This window comes from Hippoglossus stenolepis, chromosome 11 (genome assembly GCF_022539355.2).
Source record: "Hippoglossus stenolepis isolate QCI-W04-F060 chromosome 11, HSTE1.2, whole genome shotgun sequence".
Taxonomy (NCBI): Eukaryota; Metazoa; Chordata; class Actinopteri; order Pleuronectiformes; family Pleuronectidae; genus Hippoglossus; species Hippoglossus stenolepis.
This window is the reverse complement of record NC_061493.1, coordinates 15,344,932-15,364,121: the sequence shown is the minus strand read 5'-3', so window position 1 is coordinate 15,364,121 and position 19,190 is coordinate 15,344,932. Positions and strand designations below refer to the sequence as shown.

Here is a 19,190-nt window from a genome sequence, read left to right as displayed (position 1 = left end):
AAAACCAGAGAGTAGCAAGTAGCACAGTAAATACAGAAAGACAACAAAAAATCATGGATTCAAACACTACAAAGCACAAATTCTGTGTAAATAAATCAGTTTGCATTTGATTTGATTAGATAACTGTAGAGTGTAAATCTATAAAGAGAGTATTCTATTATGTTGGGGCCACAATTTAGAACATACGATTCAATTTGATATACTATTCAATTGTGATCTAAACAGTGGCCTGAGCCTGTAGAGCTCTAGACATGTGAAAACAAGCATCTTAGAATTAATTTTAAATCTAATGGGGAGCCAGTGTAAGGGTGATAAGATTGGTGAGATGTGAGAAGACCTGGGGGATACATTTAGTTTGTATGTATACAAACATAAAGTTTTATATTAATAATTAAAGCGTTAAGTATTTGAAATGTATGTGACAGAGTTAAATTTGCTTGTCAGAGGTAAAACGGATTGATACAGCAGAGTTTGACCTTTAGATCAGCTGATAGCAGCTCTTCTTGCAATTCCCAGAGTTCCTTTGTTGACTTGAAGCTGTTGTGCTTTTACTTCCAAACTCTGGAAACAGTGACCAGCTGAGCTCCGATATGCTGCATCCATTACAACTTTTAAATCCCTTCTTAAAACCCTAAACTTTAATCTCTGTGTGTGAATTCAAATGAGTTATATTTGAAATGTTTTTAGTTTTATTATTGGTGCTTTTATCCTTGGTTAATTTGTTAAGAAAGTTTTGATACAAATAAAGCTTGTTGTTAGTGTTATAATTATTATTATTAAACGTGTTTGTCATATTCTCTGCAGGCCTGTAGAGCGGACACCTGCTTTGCTGTTTGCACCTAATCTGCAGATGTGTAAAGATTTGTTGGCAGATAGTGAAGTAGATTGAGGCTGTTGTGTAACTGAGACCCTGTACATCTCTGTCGATCATCAACTTGTCAACACGTGCATTTTATTTTATTCCCTGCGATGAGCTTCTCTCTAAATGTCAGTCGGAGCTCAGTACCTGTCACTTCAGGAGATGGCGGGGAGAAAGACTGCACTGGTTGTGTGTCTCCTTTTCGGCACCACCCTTTGTTTGGTGAGAAATTGGTGTATTTTGTTGAGTTATTATCATGTGATAACTTGATTTAAATCAATGTGCAAATCAATAACATGTTTATTTTGATTCTCTTTTGTTCAGCCCACAGAAAAGCTTTCAGGTGAGTGATTTTATTTTTGCAGCGAGTAAAGCACAGACTCGAGTTAAGGTCAAGTTTCTTCGACTGTTTGACCTCTTCTGCGTTCACAGATTACGATGTGGACGGTGGACGGGACCTGGACATTTTTGACATAAATGAAGGTTTGCAAATACACAAATTTTCCTTCTCAGGTCTTCTCTCTTATTCAGTGACAAATGCCAAACCAGTTTTCTTTGTGTGTTGGCTCCACAGAGGCAGGACTGGATCTTGCAGAGGGAGACATTGTCCTCGATGGGGTACGTTAATTTAACCGTTTATAATTTCCCCCCCCGCACAATAGAATTTAGACTCCTTATGTTGTTGCTCTCTTTGCTTTCATCCACCGCTGCAGAGGCAAACTCGGAACTCTATAATAGGGGATGAGTACAGGTGGCCGAAGACGATCCCGTACTACATGGAGGATGACTTAGGTAAGAGTGACCTGGACTCCATGCACATGTACAGTATAGTTTTAGAGGAATACAGATGGATTTATATGATATTATCACATATGTTAAAACTGTGGTTTAAGACTACAATCCGAATAGGTGATTTGTTACATGTAGCTTCTTAAAGTTGTGAACAAACAAAACTTCGAGTATGTTAGCAGCAGATTTTTTTTATAATTTAACGAACCCAGTCTTTTTTTAATCTGGTCCTTGACCCCTAAGGTTCTCGTCAACAGCTCAAATACTGTATATTTGCTTTTTCGTGATACAGTGATATAGAAATATTATTTATTTTATGTAATATTTAATATATTTAAGAACAGATTTCCCCGACATGATGGGTTAAAACGAAATCCCATTCTGGAGGAACAGGTCTAAGAAAAATCGAAATCATAACATACAACATGGAGGGTGGGTGGGTTCTGGTCAAAGGTCATGCTTGCTGCTGAATGGAGAACCCAGGCGCTGTAGCCACGGAGGACTCCAGGGTGGAGGTCGTCTCTTTGCTTTCTGAGAGCCCACTCTTAATTTGGCCGAGTCAAACTTGTCACCATAGAAGTACAGAAAACAATAAGTATTAAATGAAACCCAAAACATCAATAGGAACCGCTTCACCACCTCATTAACATTCAAGAAGTCATTTCGGGACTAGTAAAGTCTTATCGTATCTTATATAACATAATTTTGACGTTTTATGGTCTCTAGGACTGAATGAGGGAGAAAGTAAAAGGGTGAAGGCAAAGACGTGACAACATACTGATAATGTTCTAACCTGCTGAAACAAAACCTTTACACATTATTGCATGAACTCAGAAATCATCTCAGAATCAGAGCACGTCCACACACTGGGTGTTCGATGTTCATTTACAACTGAGCTGGACATGTGAGTCTTGGAGTGAATGGAGATAATCTTCAATCTTAACACGCTTCAATTATTCAACAGGGGCCTTTTATGAATTTACACAAAATCACTTTAAAGGGAATTAAAAAGCATTTTGCAGAACTGATTTATCATCTTCTCTGCAGAGATCAATGCAAAAGGTGTGATTCTGAAGGCGTTTGAGCAGTACAGACTGAAGACCTGCATCGACTTCAAGCCCTGGAGCGGGGAATCAAACTACATTTCAATTTTCAAAGGGGGCGGGTAAGGCAGAGAGATCTCTTGGCTTTTATGTTCAGTTTATGACAACACAAGCTGTACTTCATGTTTAAGTCATTATATATATTCTTTATTCTAACATTGCAACAACTGTCCAAAAGTCCAAAATATATAATGATCTTTAAAATCTGTTGGTTTTTTTTTGCCACCAAAAGATGTTTCTCCTCTGTGGGAAACCGGCACGTTGGAAAGCAGAGGTTGTCCATCGGGAGAAACTGTGACCGCATCGCCACCATTGAACACGAGTTCCTTCATGCGCTGGGTTTCTGGCACGAAATGTCCAGATCGGACCGAGACGATTATGTCAGAATCATGTGGGACCGCATCTCAGAGGGTATTGAACCTCTCACAGCTAAATCATAAATGATCTAAACACTTTCCATCCATGCTGCTGCATTTCTTTGATCCCTTTAAACACGCCTTCTTCATGGCTGCATGTGTGTTATTAGAAATAGTCGGATTGAGGAATGTAAAGCATGGACAGAAACACAAAACGAGTAAAATCACTTCAGTGTTCCAGAGGTTTCTGATGCAGCTCTTGAAGGAAAGCACTTTTTGCAGCAGCTGATTTGTTGATGTGTGATAAAACACGTGAATGTGTTGTTTTCCCGAGATAAGCAAAGTATCTCAGCTAAATTGACCTCGGTTGTCGATAAGTCAAATTTATTATGGGCTGACATATCAAAGTATCGAGTACTTTGATATGTCAGCGAGTTTAAGTCAGGGCTTCAAACACGGGTCAGTCGTTGAAAAGCAACTTTTATTAGACTAATAAACAACCTAATAAATCTCTTGAACTACGAAGCCTGTATTTGGAGAATGGAGTAAGACGCTGGGATGACGAGTTCCGACTCTTTGATCTTCAGGCAAAGAAAACAACTTCAAGACCTACGACGACACCACCTCCAGCTCGCTGGGCGTCCCCTACGACTACGGCTCCATGATGCACTACAGCAAAAATGCCTTCCGGAATGGCACCGAGCCCACCATCATCACCAAGATCCCCGATTTCAGTGACGTCATCGGCCAACGCATGGAGTTCAGCGACAGCGACCTGCTCAAGCTGCACCGCCTCTACAACTGCAGTAAGAGTCCACGACTAACAACCACATTATATCTTTTATTGTCTTTCATGATAAAAGTGTCAACCTGCACCGCCACTGTTGAATTATTGATTCTGATTATGTTAAAGTGACCTGTCGATATCGTGGCTTATCTCCCACATGTTTGCCACATGAAATAATGTGACTCAGCAAAACATTCTCATTAATGTGTTGTTGATCAGTTTATAGCTGTTCAAAGTCCCTCACCTGTGTGTGTGTGTGTGTGTGTGTGTGTGTGTGTGTGTGTGTGTGTGTGTGTGTGTGTGTGTGTGTGTGTGTGTGTGTGTGTGTGTGTGTGCCTCTACAGCTCAGGGTTCCACCTTCCTGGACTCATGTGACTTTGAACGTGAGAACATCTGCGGTATGATCCAGGGAGAAGGGGACCAGGCAGAATGGGTCAGGGTCGCCGAGGCTGCCGGAGGCCCCGACACTGACTACTCCAACATGGGCAAATGCACCGGTGGGAATTACTCTGGAAAGAAATTCTACACAACTTATATACAATATATATATATATAATAAATGAATTGTTGCTTTATGTTTCAGTGGGCTGTCGCACTGTGCATTGAAATAATGTTTGGGTGTTGACATTATTAATCAGGTGACATTTGGATCCTCAGGTTCAGGATACTTCATGCACTTCAGCACAGGCACAGCCAACAATGGGGACACAGCTCTGCTTGAAAGCAGGCTCCTTTACCCCAAGAGAGGTTTCCAGTGTCTGCAGTTCTTCTACTACAACAGCGCCGGGCCCAGCGACAAGCTGAAGATCTATGTCCGAGAGTACGACAAAGCAAATGCCAACGGCACACTGCGCTTCATAAAGACCATAGATGGTGAGTTTTACTGAATCCTCAAATTCTACGTTTTGAATCATGCCGGTGTGAGGATCAACACATTCTCTGTTTCTACCTGATGTGCTGGAGCAGGATCCCCTCAGCAGCTGTGGCAGCTGCACCACGTGAGTCTAGACGTCAAGACAAAGTTCAGAGTTGTCTTTGAAGGGTCCAAAGAGGGCACTGGGCCCTCGACAGGGGGACTGTCCCTGGATGACATCAACCTCTCTGAGACCACCTGCCCAGAGTTTATATGGCGCGTGAAGAACTTCAGCCATGTCATGGACAACACTACAGTAAACACACCAATCTTCAGCCCGCCATTCACCTCCAAGGAGGGTTACAGATTCCAAATGGGGCTGTACCCCAGTGGAAAGGAGGGCTACCCCGGCGAGCTGTCGGCCTACGCTCACCTGGTGGCCAGTGCAGGGGACTCCGGGCAGAAATGGCCCTGCCCCTGGAAGCAGATGACCATGATGCTGATGGACCAGCACCCGCACATCCTGAAGCGCATGTCCAACCAGCGCAGTGTGACCACTGACCCCAACATGAAGGCAACAGGTGCAAAAAAAACATTGACTTATTCTTTACTTTCAAGCAAATTGTGGAAGTAACACTTTGGCTGTAATACTGTATTCATACATCCTTTCAAACAGACTCTCAACAGTTTTTCTGGGATGACCCTCGCAAGGTGGGCTCTGAAGTCACAGACGCAGATGGGTCCAGGTATTTCCGAGGGCCGGGCGCCGGGACTGCGGTGTATCTCACGCACCTCAGAGCCAAGAGCAGGGATTTCATCAAGGGAGGGGATGCCATATTTCTCCTCACAATGGAGGGTAAACACACCATACACCTACATACTTTCACTGTGTCCAATCACATGACAGATATGAGGGAGGAGGTGTCTTTCACACAGAGCTTGTTAATGTCATCATAATCTACATATAAATGATTTATTAGTCATACATTACCATACATACTCATCTCTCCCACCCATGCAAACACAATTTACAGGACTATATATACAGTGATGCATAATTACATCAATGACTCCTGGGCACAATACACTCTGCAATCCAATCACTGCCTGTTCATTTCATGTTCATCAATGCTCCTCCACTTGAATACCATTAACCTCTCTCTCTCTCTCTCTCTCTCTCTCTCTCTCTCTCTCTCTCTCTCTCTCTCCAGATGTGTCTCATCTGACTGTGACCCAGCCTGTGCCTTCCACGGCCGTACCGCCCATCACCTCTGGCCCCTCTGGCCCCACTGGCCCCACTGGCCCCACTGGCCCCACTGGCTCCACTGGCCCCACTGGCCCCACTGGCCCCACTGGCTCCACTGGCTCCACTGGCTCCACTGGCTCCACCGCAACCTCTGAAAACTGCCTCAACGTGCAGTGTCTCAATGAGGGGATCTGTATGGTGGATGCAGGGAAAGCTGTTTGCAGGTGAGGGGATGTAACAGGTCCCAAAGTCTCCTCTCTGACAGAAACGGTGCTAATGTTACTGTAAAACAGGTTTTTCCTCCAAATTTGACTTTACTTAAGGCTGCTGTTAATGTGCAAATCCACACTGTGAAACACCTGAACTCCTCCCAACCAAAGTGGCACATCCCATTTTACATCATCTCACTCCGCCAATGTTAAATATCCCTATTACATGCATGTAAGGTGCACATTATCTAGTTCCAGAAGTAAACTACAATGGCACTAAGTAGAGCCCATACCTCTGCCAAGGTCCGGTTAAATTCAATCTCATAGATATTAGTCCCCTAAATATGATCAGAGCAGAATACAATATGTATACTACAATTACCATTAATTCAATGATGAAAGTTCTCAAACATAAAACAGAGGAAAATATGGTTTCCAGTCTAAGTTCAGCTTCCCATATCCTGGTCAAAGGTTCATATTCACAATCAAAAAGCAAATGAGCTTCCGTCCACCGTTTATCTATACTGCACAGTGGGGGCTGGAGCCAATCCCAGCTGACGTTGCCAGTCTATCACAGGACCAACATACAAAGGCAAAAAAACATTCACGCTTACAATCACATCTACAGGCAACTGAGTCATCCATTAACTTAAGCTGCAAGAGCAAATGAGCAGATTTCCTCAAATTCTTCTAGAATTCAAATTTTGACATGCATGGATTTTCTGATGCTTAAATCTAAGAGGAGTCCTTATAAAAGCTTCTGTTTTCCACCTCCAACACTTGGTAATACCTGAACGTCTGATCTTGCTCTGTCCTCCTCATCGTTTGTTTGTCCTCTGTTCTCCAGGTGTGCGGTGGGCGATGACTGGTGGTACTACGGGGACACTTGTCAGAACAGGGGCTCCGTTATGGATAAAACCAACCTGGCACTGGCCACTTCTCTGTCTGTACTGGCAGTCATGCTGCTGGTCACTGTTGTCAGCGTCATCTGCGTGAAGAAGAAGTATAAGAAATGCAGGGGTGACAGCAGCTTCATCATGGCAAACGTGCACGCCCCAGAGAGACCGTAATCAGAGACACTGAATCTAAAAAGACGACTTGAAATGAAATAAATCAGCTGAATATTAGGGCCTCAAAGGTAAACCATCATATACTGTATCATAACATTATCTGAGAGTGCCCCCTTCTGGTCATTCAATGCCAAAACAGTTAGAGCTATGCAAGAGTATTATTGTGCTAAATAAATTATTTTAAAACAAAAAGCTTCACATGAATGTCTTGACTTCACATTTCAACTGCACAAATGATTAAAAACAAGTCCCAGACGTGATGACTTATATTCACAAATTTAAAATTTATTATACCAAAGACAGGAACATTTGTGTTGTCACTTTTCCATGTAGATATATTTGTTTGTATTACTGAACTTGACACAGTCATGCCGGTGATAACAGTTACTGTAGGAGGGAGGTGATGTGGGACTTATCCTGTGGGTGTTCATGTGTGTGTATGTGTGTATGTGCATGCATGCAAGTGTGCATGCAAAGATCCGTCTATTAGTGTTTATTAGATACAGTAATGTTGTATAGCATGGAATGCTGGGTTTTCAGAACTGCAATTGCACATTAACATTTGTGTGTGTGTACGTGTGTTTCGTATTTGTGAGTCTACTTTGAAAGATAAAGGGGAGTGACACCTCCATAACAGCAAACTCTTGGCGAACCGCACATTATCCTCCCCACCGTTACAACTTTCACCGACATACAGGTACGCAGCTCCTTCAAAAGCATCAGTATACAACATTTCTCTTATTTACAATCATTGGAAAAAAAATAAACAATAAACAAAACAAAAATCACCATTTCTCTCAGAGAAGATTAGTAAAAGTGACTGAGTCACCATAAAGAGTATGCAACTCCTAGGAGTTAGTATTTAAAACTTCTACAAAAAATTTCTATGCCATTTTCCAGGCCAAGAGCCATGATTTACTGAAGAAATACAGTATTTTAAGTGCCCTATCTACAACAGTTAAGTGTGGTATTACTAGTGCACCATTCGACATAGTTCACTGATCATAAAAAGATTATGTGTCTCTGTTTTTAAAAAGTTCTTTCAGCAACTTCTCTGCTTTCACATTGAAAGATATGGTAAGTTCTTACAAAACAAACAAACAAACAAACAAACCATGTAATTGTTATCAATATTAACAAGTGCTGTGGCGAGCTAATGCTATTGCAAAGAGACTAGTGTTGATTACATACTCGGCTGGTTGTCTCATGTAAAAAACAAAGAAAAGGTTCCAGTCTGTGAGAAGGGCACGGCCGTGGACACCAGGAGCCGGGTCCACAGGCTTCTGCTTTTTCAAGAGGGTTGAGTATCGTTAAAGGGCTCATTTGCTTGTTGTATTCTATGAGTAGCTTCGGTAAAAACAGGAGGAGCAGTTACAGTGCATGGTTCTCCAAGGATAAGGCTGTGTAGAGCTGGAAGGCTTTCATGTGCATTTTACAGCCTCTCGAGGAATCTCACTTCGTCTGTGACCACATTTGAGGGAAATCAGAGCAGTTGGGTTGATGTTGGGTCGTGTGCATGCTGCTGCTGCTGGAAGGGAGATGAGGCTTTTAGTCCGAGCTGCTGTTCAGAGGGGAGTGTCGTAGTAGTCCATGGGCTGATCGGTCCCGGGTGGCTTTTGCTGTTTCTGCTGATGCTGCTTCATGATTTCCTTCACCTCCTCCTCCAGCTCAGGGGGGATGATGAACTGGTCGTCTGGGTCAGGCTGGGCCGGAGCTGTGAAGTAGCCGCCAGATTTCTTCGAGGGGGCGTCGGCAGCCACCTCAATAAGATTGTGACTCTTTTCTTGGCGTGCCACTGACCCATTAACCCTCTGCTTAGCTGCTAACTTTCCTGCGTCCCCAGCTCCTGCTCCGACTCCCTGCCACGACTCGTCCCTCTCCAGTCCATTCTCGACATCACCGAGGCTCATGTCGACACCTTCGTCCAGGGGCTCTGGGGTGCACGGCGGTGGCGGAGGAGGGGGAAGAGGCAGCAGGGTGCGCTCCTGGCTGGTGGATGAGGGTAATGATGTTTGGGGCGGTGACGAGGTGGAGAGTTCTGCTTTGAGGCAATGGATGTCTGCCTCTACTTCCACGCGGCTCCCGTTAGAGAAAACGCCAGCAATGGGCTCCTCATCCTCGCTGTCCAGCCCATTGTCTGACAGGGCGCTGGAGAAAGTGGCACTGGATAGCTGCCTCTGGAAGGAACCTGCTAAACAGGCAGGATGGAGGGCACAGCAGCTGCGGGCAGAGGGCAGCTCTGACCCAGGGAACAGGTACTGACAGGGCTGAGAGGCTGAGTGGGCATGCTGGTGCTGTAAGGACAGCACGTGGGCCTGATGGTGCAGGTGGAGGTGTGGATGGTGGGACTGGTCGTGCAGCAGCACCAAAGAGCTCTGCGGGGGTTCGTCAGATGAGGCTGTGGAGCCCACTTCGCTGCTCATCTCGCTGGTGCTGATCTCACTGCTGATTTCACTGCAGGAGGAAGGGGGCACGGGGAGGGAGCCGTCCGAGGGCCGCTCCTTGATGGCAGAGGACGAGGAGGGATAAGTGCCCAGGCCGGGGCTCGGAGGAGGCTGGGGAGGCTCAGAACAGCAGCAGGAGCAGCAGTCTTCACTCACGCTGAGCTGGACCACGACAGCGCTGAGGCTGTCGGTGCAACCGTACCCCTGCGCCAGTGTGCACAGCTTCTTCGCAGCAGCCAGGCCGTCGGGGACGTTTCGAACAGCCTCTACAGCCTCAGTGGGAGACACAGTATCCCACAGGCCCCGGCTGCCCAGAATGAAGAACTCATCCTGGGACGTGAGAGTGACTGTCTGCACATGGGGACAAGGGATGACGGACGGGTAGAGAAAGGAGTAGCCCATGATTCTTGTAGAATCGGTCACGCCATTCACCTTGTTGTCCTATGGGGAAAAAAGTATAAAAATGAGTATAGTGCTGCACATTAATTTCCATTGGCACGCAGTTTGCGTCAAGGATCTTTACCTCAGTGATGATAGCCCTGTGCTGTCGGACCCTGCGGTACTCCTCCTCCAGCCCTATGTTGTGAAGCAGGGACAGCGACAGTGGCTTCCCGTCACGGCACAGAATGGCCTGGCACTTGCCCACGTTCGCAGCTGTGAGGGTGAAGCAGCCGCCAGGGTCGGTGGGGTCGTGGCGAATGTGACACAGGGCCGCCGAGCCGCCCAGTTTCTGACCCGCGGTCCCGAGTTTCCTTGGATAGAAAAAGAAAAAGAGGATTATTGTCTTTGCTATAGAAACATGAACACTGCCACATATATTAGACACATTCAGTGCATTGCGTACCTTTGCATGACGAGGAAGGTGTTGGTCATGTAGTCCTCCTCGCTCTTAGTCTTGTGTATTTCTTCAGCCAGCACGTCGTTCATCGTGCACTGCAAAAGGTACGGCACTTCCACATTCCTGTCCCCATCGAACACACCGTACAGGGCTTCACGACTTCCACAGAAACTGTTTACTGAAAGTGCTGCGACACAAAGTCTGAGGAGAGAACGACAAACAGAAGAGGGACGTCTTTAAGGTTTGTGCTCTCGTAAGACAAATGATAAAGACATACCAACTGCTCTGCTCACACTGAGAACACAGCGCTTTCTATCTTCCATTTATTTGACTGTACAGCAGAACCTGTTTGGGCGTGTGATTATACATGATTCATGATTTCAATAAGCACTGCTTCAATATAGTCTTGAGTCATCTGGCTTTCACAGCGCTCATTCTCAAGAGGTTCGGATTAGTGAGGCTTCGCTGGTCGAGTGTGATGGCGGTTGTTGTTGTTTTGCTTTTTTTTCATTTGAACTCACTTGTTCTTGACGCCCGAGGCCTCTGTGTAACCATGACTCCACACAGCAGGCCCACCAGATGCCTCGTTCGACGAAAAGGTTGGAGGCGGATCAATACGGAAGCAGCGGATATTACTGGAAGACAACAGAACATGAGGGGGATCATAAATGTTGCATTATGGCGAGGCATAAAAATGCATATAGGCTAAATATATAATCTTTTTGGAAAAACTAAATTACAGCTTGTGAAAATAACAGGTTGTAGTCACACAAACAGATCTAAAGACGTCCAGCAGAGAAACAGAGACTTACTTTAGCTGCTCGAGGGTCTTGTGGTCCAGGTTGAGACGAGGGTTTCCAGTCAGGTCGAGCTCCTGAAGCTTGGGGGGCAGGTTCTCCGGGAGGGTGATGTCGCTCAGTTCATTGCAGCTCAGATCCACACACTGACGAGAAGAGGAGAAAGACGTCATTACTACAGATACATATGAGCTCAACGGCTCGTAGAGACGCGCTACTGCTTCAGGCTTACTTTCATCTCCATCAGCTGCATGACCTCCGGAAAGACCTCGATGGCGTTGGAATGGGCGATGAGCGTGTGCATTCGCCGGCAGTTCATAATGGTGGTGGGCACGGTCTTCAGCATGTTCCCGCTCAGGTCCACCTCCTCCAGCTCCTCCAACTTGGCCATTTTACTGATGGATGAGACAAAGCAATGGGTGAGCCGAGGTGTGTAACATAGAGAAGGGCTTTTTCTTAACATCAGTGGATTCCGATGAGTTTCCATCCATGCATTCCTTCTGTCAGTGGCTTCAAACTCTGAAACGATCCTGCTGTGAGCTACGAGCTACGTTTAACTTTTATCTAACTAATTAAAAATAAAATAAGTTAAGCAGTCTTCAGCTGGGGCTTAAAGCTCAATAAAACATGAGGGATTGCAAACCAACATATACAAAAATATTTTAGTACTACTTTATTCACTGAAATGTACAGCACAACATTATACTACTAATAGAGATAAAGAGAACTTATTCATATTCATATTTATATAAATTACATCTTTGTAAAACTGACATTTTTCAATATTTTCTGACAGTTTACAAATCTTTGATAAAATAAACAGTTTAAACATTCATTAAAATAATGAATTATCGATGAGGAAAATGAATAGATATTGATTCAAGCTGGAGTATAAACTGGGACGTCTTTACCTAGCTGGGAAGGTCTGGAGATGGTTGTATGCCATGTGCAGAATGCGTAGATGTAAGTGGCCCGTCAGCATGGGCACACACTTGTCCGTCAGCCGGTTGTTGGTGAGGTAGAGTTCCTGCAGGATGCTGTGACTCTCCTCTGATAGGCTGGAAGGTGGCAGGTGCTCCAGCTTGTTGGCTGATGCATTCACGCATCGTAAGCTGAAGAATGAAAATTGAATGTTTTACCTTCTTGCAGATAGTGGACATTAAAATTGAGATGAAGAGTCTTCGGCCTGACTTCCTACTTTTATGATTCCCATTAAAACACTCCCCTCCCCGATCCTTGTAGTGGTTGGTAGTTTTTTTTATTTACCTGCCATCTTTGCCCTTGAGCATCTTGCCTGCCCTCGATTAAAAATCCCATTCTGTCCTTCATTTTATTTTCCCCTATTTTTAATCTTGTTGTCAGATGTAGAGTGCATGATCTGATTAAAACAAGAATGAATTCCAACCGATGACTAATGCTACCTGTCAGATTTGAGGAACAGGTTGCAGGGCAGCTCCACCAGTTGATTGTGCTGTACGTCCAGAACCTCCAGCAGAGGGCGCTCCACTCTTTCAGGAAGCTTCTGCAACTGGTTATGTCCTGCACTCAGCTTCCTAAGACTGTTGCTGCAGAACAACCTGCAGCATGAGGAGGATACAGATGGTCAGGTCAGAACGAGAACTTCAAAAATAAACGTAAGGATGGATGGACAGATGGATAGACAAACAAACAGCCAGACAGACTGACGGGCAGATAGATAGATAGATAGATAGATAGATAGATAGATAGATAGATAGATAGATAGATAGATAGATAGATGATAGATAGATAGATGGACAGATGGAAAGACGGACATACCGACAGATAGATTGATAGATAGATAGAGACAGAGAGATGAAGGAGAGAGAGAGAGAGAGAGAGAGAGAGAGAGAGAGAGAGAGAGAGAGAGAGAGAGAGATGGATAGATGGATAGATAGATAGATAGATAGATAGGCTTGTGTGAAGTGTAAGTGAAGTCGACTAAAATAGTCATGGAAATGAGAGTAGAGCAGCAGGACGATGGGGGCGAGGACGGATGTGAATTCAGAAAATAGCAGCGCCTCTAGTGGAGCTTGCAGCTGAAATTCATCATCCTGACACTTATTGGGTAAAATATAAATCTGCAGACACTGATGGAACCAGAGGATGTGAGAAAGTGGAAGAAAAATGAAAAGACAGAGAGAAGAGGAGGAGGTGAACTGCATCTGAGTTGACCTTCTAAAAGGCTATATAAAGACGAAGAGATGGACGAGGGCTGTGGAGGTCACAGGCTATCTGTGTGATTTATGAGGCTCTATGGGGGATAGGTGGCGGGGACAACAATCCTGCAGTGTACTTTCATTCACAGGACACATCGAGTGAGAAGGAGAGACTCACCGCGCAGGGAGCTCGGTGATGAGGTTGTGGCTCACGTCCAGAACTTCCAGCTTCTTTGCTTCACACAGCCAGTCTGGCAAGGAGTCCATATGGTTCCTACAGAAGGAGAGGGGGTGATGATGATGATAAATTATGTGCAGTTTTTAAAGGGAGACACTTACCACCGTATATAATTCATTGGGTTACTGCATGTAGTTGAATTCTCAACAGTCCTGCTCTAGAGAACACAAGGCAGCATCTTCCATTCTGGATGGAAAGTGGCCTTTTAACCTCTGTCTGTTTGTATTCAAGCAAGATTACACAAAACCTGCTGGATGGATTTCCACAGAACTTGGTGGAAGGATTTGGGTCAGTGAAGAACCCATTCAATTTTGGTGCGTATACAGATCAGAGTGGAGGAAAATATTTTTTCTTTCTTTAACATTGTGGGATAAGGCGTTTTCCACCGTTTTCCCAGGGAAGAAGTCATGGATCTCTATTTAGGGAACTAATATCTATGAGAGTGTGAAATGTGGTGGAGCTTATTAAAATTGAAAGGGACTGTTAGGCCTTGGTGGAGGTATGTGTTCTGCTGAGAGCCATTCTTGTTTAGTACTATTACAAATTCACTACATCAGATAACTGAACTCTCGGAGGAGCTGCAAATAATAACCACAGCCCCTCGACAGAGCTCTTGAGGATTCAAAGATAATAATAACAATAAAAAACGTTTGTAAAAGATAAATTCAGACCTTGAAATTAAATTATTCTTTCCATGTCTTCTTTTTTTAATGACCAAAAGAAGTTGAGCACAGAAGCATATCTTTCCCTTAACAATCAGAGGACATGTCAAAGGTCAGGGATGATACAGTTGGACAATGACGACCCCCTTTAGTTCATATTTAACCACATTTTCAAACATCCAGAACAGGGAACAATCACTGCTCCTGTCTCCTTGAAGGGCACGGGGGATGTACTGTAAATGAGCTTCATTTTCAAAATAGTTTTTCCAATTAGTGCTGCATCTGATTTTTCTCACCTCGAGATATCCATGTAGCTGAGATTGGAAGGCACGGGACTGACATCCAGTTGTCGTAGCTCTGCGGGGAGAAATCCAAACACATTAACCTACAGCAAGGACAGAGGCAATCTATCGCAAAAAGGAGGTGGAGGGGAAATGGAGGGGAGAGTTTGGAGGGGGTGACAGGTTGTTGAGGGAGAGGGACAATGAGACTGCAGCATGGCCTGAATGTATGAGGAAAGAAAATATTGGAGTGAGATTAGATAGATGTTAAAGGTTCACAGAGGGGAGATTCGTATCATTGATTTCTGTGAAGGAAAAGGTAGAACGGTGGAGATGTGAGAGGGAAGGGAAGGAATCAGTCTTTTTTTAAGCACACGTGAGCGCCCTTGCAGTGAACTTTAAAGGCAGTGTGTGCCAAACCCACCGTTGTTGGCAGTGTAGATGCCTTTGAGCAAGCAACCCTTGGCCTTGAGGCTGGAGATGAGGTTCCTCTCACAGTGAAGCACCTCCAGCCTGGGGAAGACTGAGGCGTCCAGGTCCGTCAGCCGGTTGTCCCTCACGTCCAGCTGGGTCACGTGCCTCAGCAGGTCGGGCTCATCTGGCACCATGCTGGAGATTTTATTCAGCCTGATAGAGGGGGCAGGGAGGAAAGCGAAGGTTCAACTCCGGCTGAACTGCACAGGTTGTAGCCTTTCTTACGAGGCAGGGAACATGCCTCAGGTGATGGCTGATATATTGTGCAGTTGCTTGACTTCTGTTTAACTTTAAGGAAACCGATTTAGACATAAAAGGCATAAATATATTATTCTCTTCCATAAACAATTACCAGAATTTATATTTTCAGATGAAAGCAACAGCATAAAAAAGTCATATAAAAAGAGACTTTGGGTGTTGTTAAATAAACAATAATGCTGAATTGATCTAAAAACAACATTCCATAAACTCTGCATTAATGCTGTTATTGTGTATGGAAGCAGCATGAAAGAACTGTTAAATATCTTGGATTATTGAATCGTTTTACAATGTCATGGTTATTTTGTCTGCTTATCTTTATAATTGGATGTCTTATTTATTTCACATTATACACTTGTGGTTATAACACACTATTCCTAATAACTTAGAAAAAGATAGTCCATTGATCATTATTTTGTTGATTATTTGTTTCATGAATCGAAGGTAAAAACTGAGGGGTAGGAACTTAAAGAAAATAAATAATTGAGTCTGTTGTAATAATTAATACATTTTAACCCATTAGAAGTTTACTTGCCAATAACAATATATTCCAAACTCAAATACATCAACTTTAAAATAACATGAAACACAGAAAAGCAGCAAATTCTCACAACTGAGAAGCGGCAAATATTTGGGAGACGAGTTGCTGTAAACTCGCTGAAAGACTTTTAGCACTGTGGTTTCCAAATAAGACAACAAACACATCAGAGATACCACGTGACCTTCGCTCCAGCAGGTGAGAAATGTTAGAAAACGTATTGACTGACCCCGTTTAAGCAAAGTCAGAAGAAGTCAAGTATTAACTGGAGAATACTGCAAGTCACCACAGCTCTGTGCTTTTCCACACAATGCGAAGACACCTGATGGAGCCACTGCAGGCAAATGATTTCCTGATTCCATGCTGTCTGGCTGACTGATCACGATTTGGCTTCTTCTTAGTGTTTCCATCATTAGTGCGATAAGGGGTCATTGAGTACAGTGTTTGACTGAAGCACATGTATGACTGAGGATTTAACGTGATATTCGTTTGTGACATGTCAGAGATTCATTATACAGCCCCAATCATATATCATAATCATTAAATTCATATTTGTAATAATGTGCGTGCACTGTTGTACCTTAAATCGATGTGTTTGACTCGGAGCAGTCTGAAGTTCTGCAGGACGAGTGTTTCTAGGTTGTTGCCGGCCATGCACAGCTTCTCCATGGAGGTCAGACGCTCCAGCACCTGGGGAACGTGGTTGAACTGGTTGAAGGACAGACCTACGTAGCTCAGCCTCTGCAGGGATCCCAGCTCGTTGGGCAGCTCATCTAAACTGTTTCCATCCAAGAGGAACGTCTGCAAGCTGAGAGAGGAACATCAAATTAGACGTTGGACTTTAGGAGGTGACAAGCAATGACGAGTCTTCATTTTCACAGATATAGAAGCTCAAGAGGCAAATGCCACTGTACTGACAAGTTCTTCTTCCAATATTCAGCACTCATGATCACTACACTTATGAATCCAGCAGGTGGCAGTTGCATCATAAATGCCCTACCGGCCACCTCAGGAATCTACAGGCATACCAGATCGTTCAGGCAGATTAACTTCTCATCTTGTCATGTTTCAAACCACATACTGGTGTATATATTTTCTAACAGTTTCAATTTAAAGTACATGTCCAAACCAAGCTGTCAGTACTGAATAATCTATATTACAGAGGAATACTGTAGCCTGTATTGTTGTGAAGGGGCATAATACATAAATAAATTAAAACATTTAACCCTTAGGCGCCCTGGGCCTTTATCTACCACGTTTAAATGTTTACCATGCCAATGTTTGGTATCTTTTTTCAGCACAACATTATTTTGTTTTTACGCTGTGACATCTTGGACCATCCATGGCGTGATTGGCATCTCCTGTGAGTGCAGGCCCTTATTCCATTAACAGTTTAGCAGACACCTTTTTATGAAGGGAGTATAAGGGATTTTCCACTGGGAAGGTGGCCGATACTGGAGCTCAACCAAAACTTAAAATGACTGTTCTACGAGAGAAAAGCTTGTTCTGCCCTATTGAAAATTATGGACTGGAATGAAGATTTTGGGGATTTTGGGGGGCAGAGTAAAACTTTCACTAAGACATCCAAACATAATTTCTCAGCCACTACAACAACGTCAAACAATCAAGGAAATAAACATCAGTGTTCTATTGTCATTTGAGTCCTCAAGGACGTGCACGAAGCTGGCAAAGAAAAAGTACCAAAATATAAGAGGAAGAGCCCAAAACATCTGCACAACAGATGAGCCCAGAATCAAGATGAAGGAAAAGAGGATATATAAATATTTTCAAAAAAGATTGACAAGGAATTTTGTCTTGTTACAACGAGAAATGAAACCGACCAGGAACAAGGCCGTGACTCACAGCACACACCACAAATGATCAGTGCACGTTTCGATGCTGTTTGATCACATGCTGAAAGTAGCAAAGTGCACCATGACGGTGGTTATGCCATGTGCTTGTTGTTTGGTAACATTCGGCTTTATAAACTTGTGACACTCAAACTAGCAAAAATGCAGTTGGTCTGTTCCCAAAGCTCTGAGATGGCATCAGTGCAAACACTGGTCTCATGACAGCGGTAAACCCCTAACAACCAATAACAGGGAGAGGGAGGGTAAACACCTAAAACAAAATCAATAATTCAATAAGTAACAGAGTAAGAACAGGTATGGTGTAATATATATATATGGAGCTACAATGTGTATGAACTTTAGATTCAGGTATATAAATATGAGCAAAAATTTAGATCTTGAGACATACAGTGGGGTCTCGTCACATCAGATCTGTGTCAACAACCTCCTGTTGTTACTTACTTGGACATAGCTCCCACGGAGCTGGGCACAGAGGCCAGGTAGTTACAGCTGAGGTTGACCTCCGTCAGGGTGGGGATGTCACAGATGGCGGGGGGAAACTGACTGAGATGGTTGTTGGACAGGTTGAGGCTTCGCAGACGGGAAAACCTGAAACATGACAGAAAATAATTAATGACAGCGTAGACTGAGAAGAAGAGAAGAGAAGAGAAGAGAAGAGAAGAGTGATTGGAGATGTAGTTGTATCTTGTCGACATGAATATTGTAGGAGAGGAGATGTTCATAAATATATTAATGAAATAGATTCATGGGCAATGTAGCAAAGTGTAGCTAACACTGAATTTGTTTAAGTGAAAAACACAGTTAGACTCATCACACCCACAAACAAAGCCTTCCTTTGGACTAAACCTTCGTATTTGATTGTTGAGCAAACAAGCATGACATTGACGTCTGTGTTTTTCATTCAAACACCGATGACCAGTGGCATTTGGCGTGGTGTCCCGTGGCAGGGCGGCGACCTTCAGATGGGTTAGCCCCTCAGTGGGGCGGTAGCCAAGGGAATGAAGCGGAGCGGGGGGGGGGAGGACTCTCCTTATTTATCCATCTACATAAATATCTACATAAATACAGACACACACGCAACCTGCTATCACCTATCGTGCACCACAGATAAAGCGGCTATGTCAAGTCAGAGATTGGCAGTAAACCATATTAGTACCGCCGGCTGGAGCAGCTGCTGAAACTGGCACAATGTCAGGTTTTTCACCCCATGTGCACACACAGGTTACAAACACACACAAACGCACACACAGTATATCACGGTGATGGAGAAAAAAAAGCAAACAAGATGTCAGAGGTATTGATTAGGGTGGCCAAGTAATTCCAGCTGAGGGTGACTCCTG

At 44.0% G+C, this 19,190-nt stretch overlaps 2 protein-coding genes across 2 annotated transcripts in view; one reads left to right on the top strand and one right to left on the bottom strand.

The window, feature by feature from the left end:
* The first annotated feature begins 1,021 nt into the window (after positions 1-1,021).
* mep1bb (meprin A subunit beta b) lies at positions 1,022-7,272 on the top strand. The gene is made up of 13 exons (XM_047341862.1): positions 1,022-1,081; positions 1,225-1,342; positions 1,434-1,477; positions 1,573-1,651; positions 2,696-2,813; positions 2,984-3,162; positions 3,695-3,913; positions 4,239-4,391; positions 4,552-4,767; positions 4,861-5,328; positions 5,424-5,603; positions 5,959-6,217; positions 7,050-7,272. Exons 1-13 carry the CDS (start codon positions 1,022-1,024, stop codon positions 7,270-7,272), a joined length of 2,316 nt encoding a protein of 771 aa, XP_047197818.1.
* Positions 7,273-7,532: 260 nt separating this feature from the next.
* Positions 7,533-19,190, bottom strand: part of phlpp1 (PH domain and leucine rich repeat protein phosphatase 1) — a 46,006-nt gene continuing 34,348 nt past the window's right edge. The window contains exons 5-17 of the mRNA XM_035170888.1: positions 18,292-18,438; positions 16,560-16,787; positions 15,134-15,336; positions 14,725-14,785; positions 13,707-13,802; positions 12,773-12,928; positions 12,263-12,463; positions 11,584-11,746; positions 11,367-11,497; positions 11,076-11,189; positions 10,561-10,755; positions 10,240-10,468; positions 7,533-10,157 (exon numbers count right to left, since the gene is read on the bottom strand). Coding sequence (XP_035026779.1) covers positions 8,838-10,157; positions 10,240-10,468; positions 10,561-10,755; positions 11,076-11,189; positions 11,367-11,497; positions 11,584-11,746; positions 12,263-12,463; positions 12,773-12,928; positions 13,707-13,802; positions 14,725-14,785; positions 15,134-15,336; positions 16,560-16,787; positions 18,292-18,438 — 3,244 coding nt within the window. The 3' untranslated portion in view covers positions 7,533-8,837. The remainder of the gene's footprint in view (positions 10,158-10,239; positions 10,469-10,560; positions 10,756-11,075; positions 11,190-11,366; positions 11,498-11,583; positions 11,747-12,262; positions 12,464-12,772; positions 12,929-13,706; positions 13,803-14,724; positions 14,786-15,133; positions 15,337-16,559; positions 16,788-18,291; positions 18,439-19,190) is intronic.

What these genes read in the sequence shown, in the direction of transcription:
- mep1bb (XM_047341862.1), top strand. Translation starts at nt 1,022, where the DNA reads ATGGCGGGGAGAAAGACTGCACTGGTTGTGTGTCTCCTTTTCGGCACC. An exon ending in TCGGCACCACCCTTTGTTTG is followed by an intron (nt 1,082 to 1,224) that starts GTGAGAAATTGG and finishes TTATTTTTGCAG; the next exon opens with CGAGTAAAGCACAGACTCGA. An exon ending in CTACATGGAGGATGACTTAG is followed by an intron (nt 1,652 to 2,695) that starts GTAAGAGTGACC and finishes TCTTCTCTGCAG; the next exon opens with AGATCAATGCAAAAGGTGTG.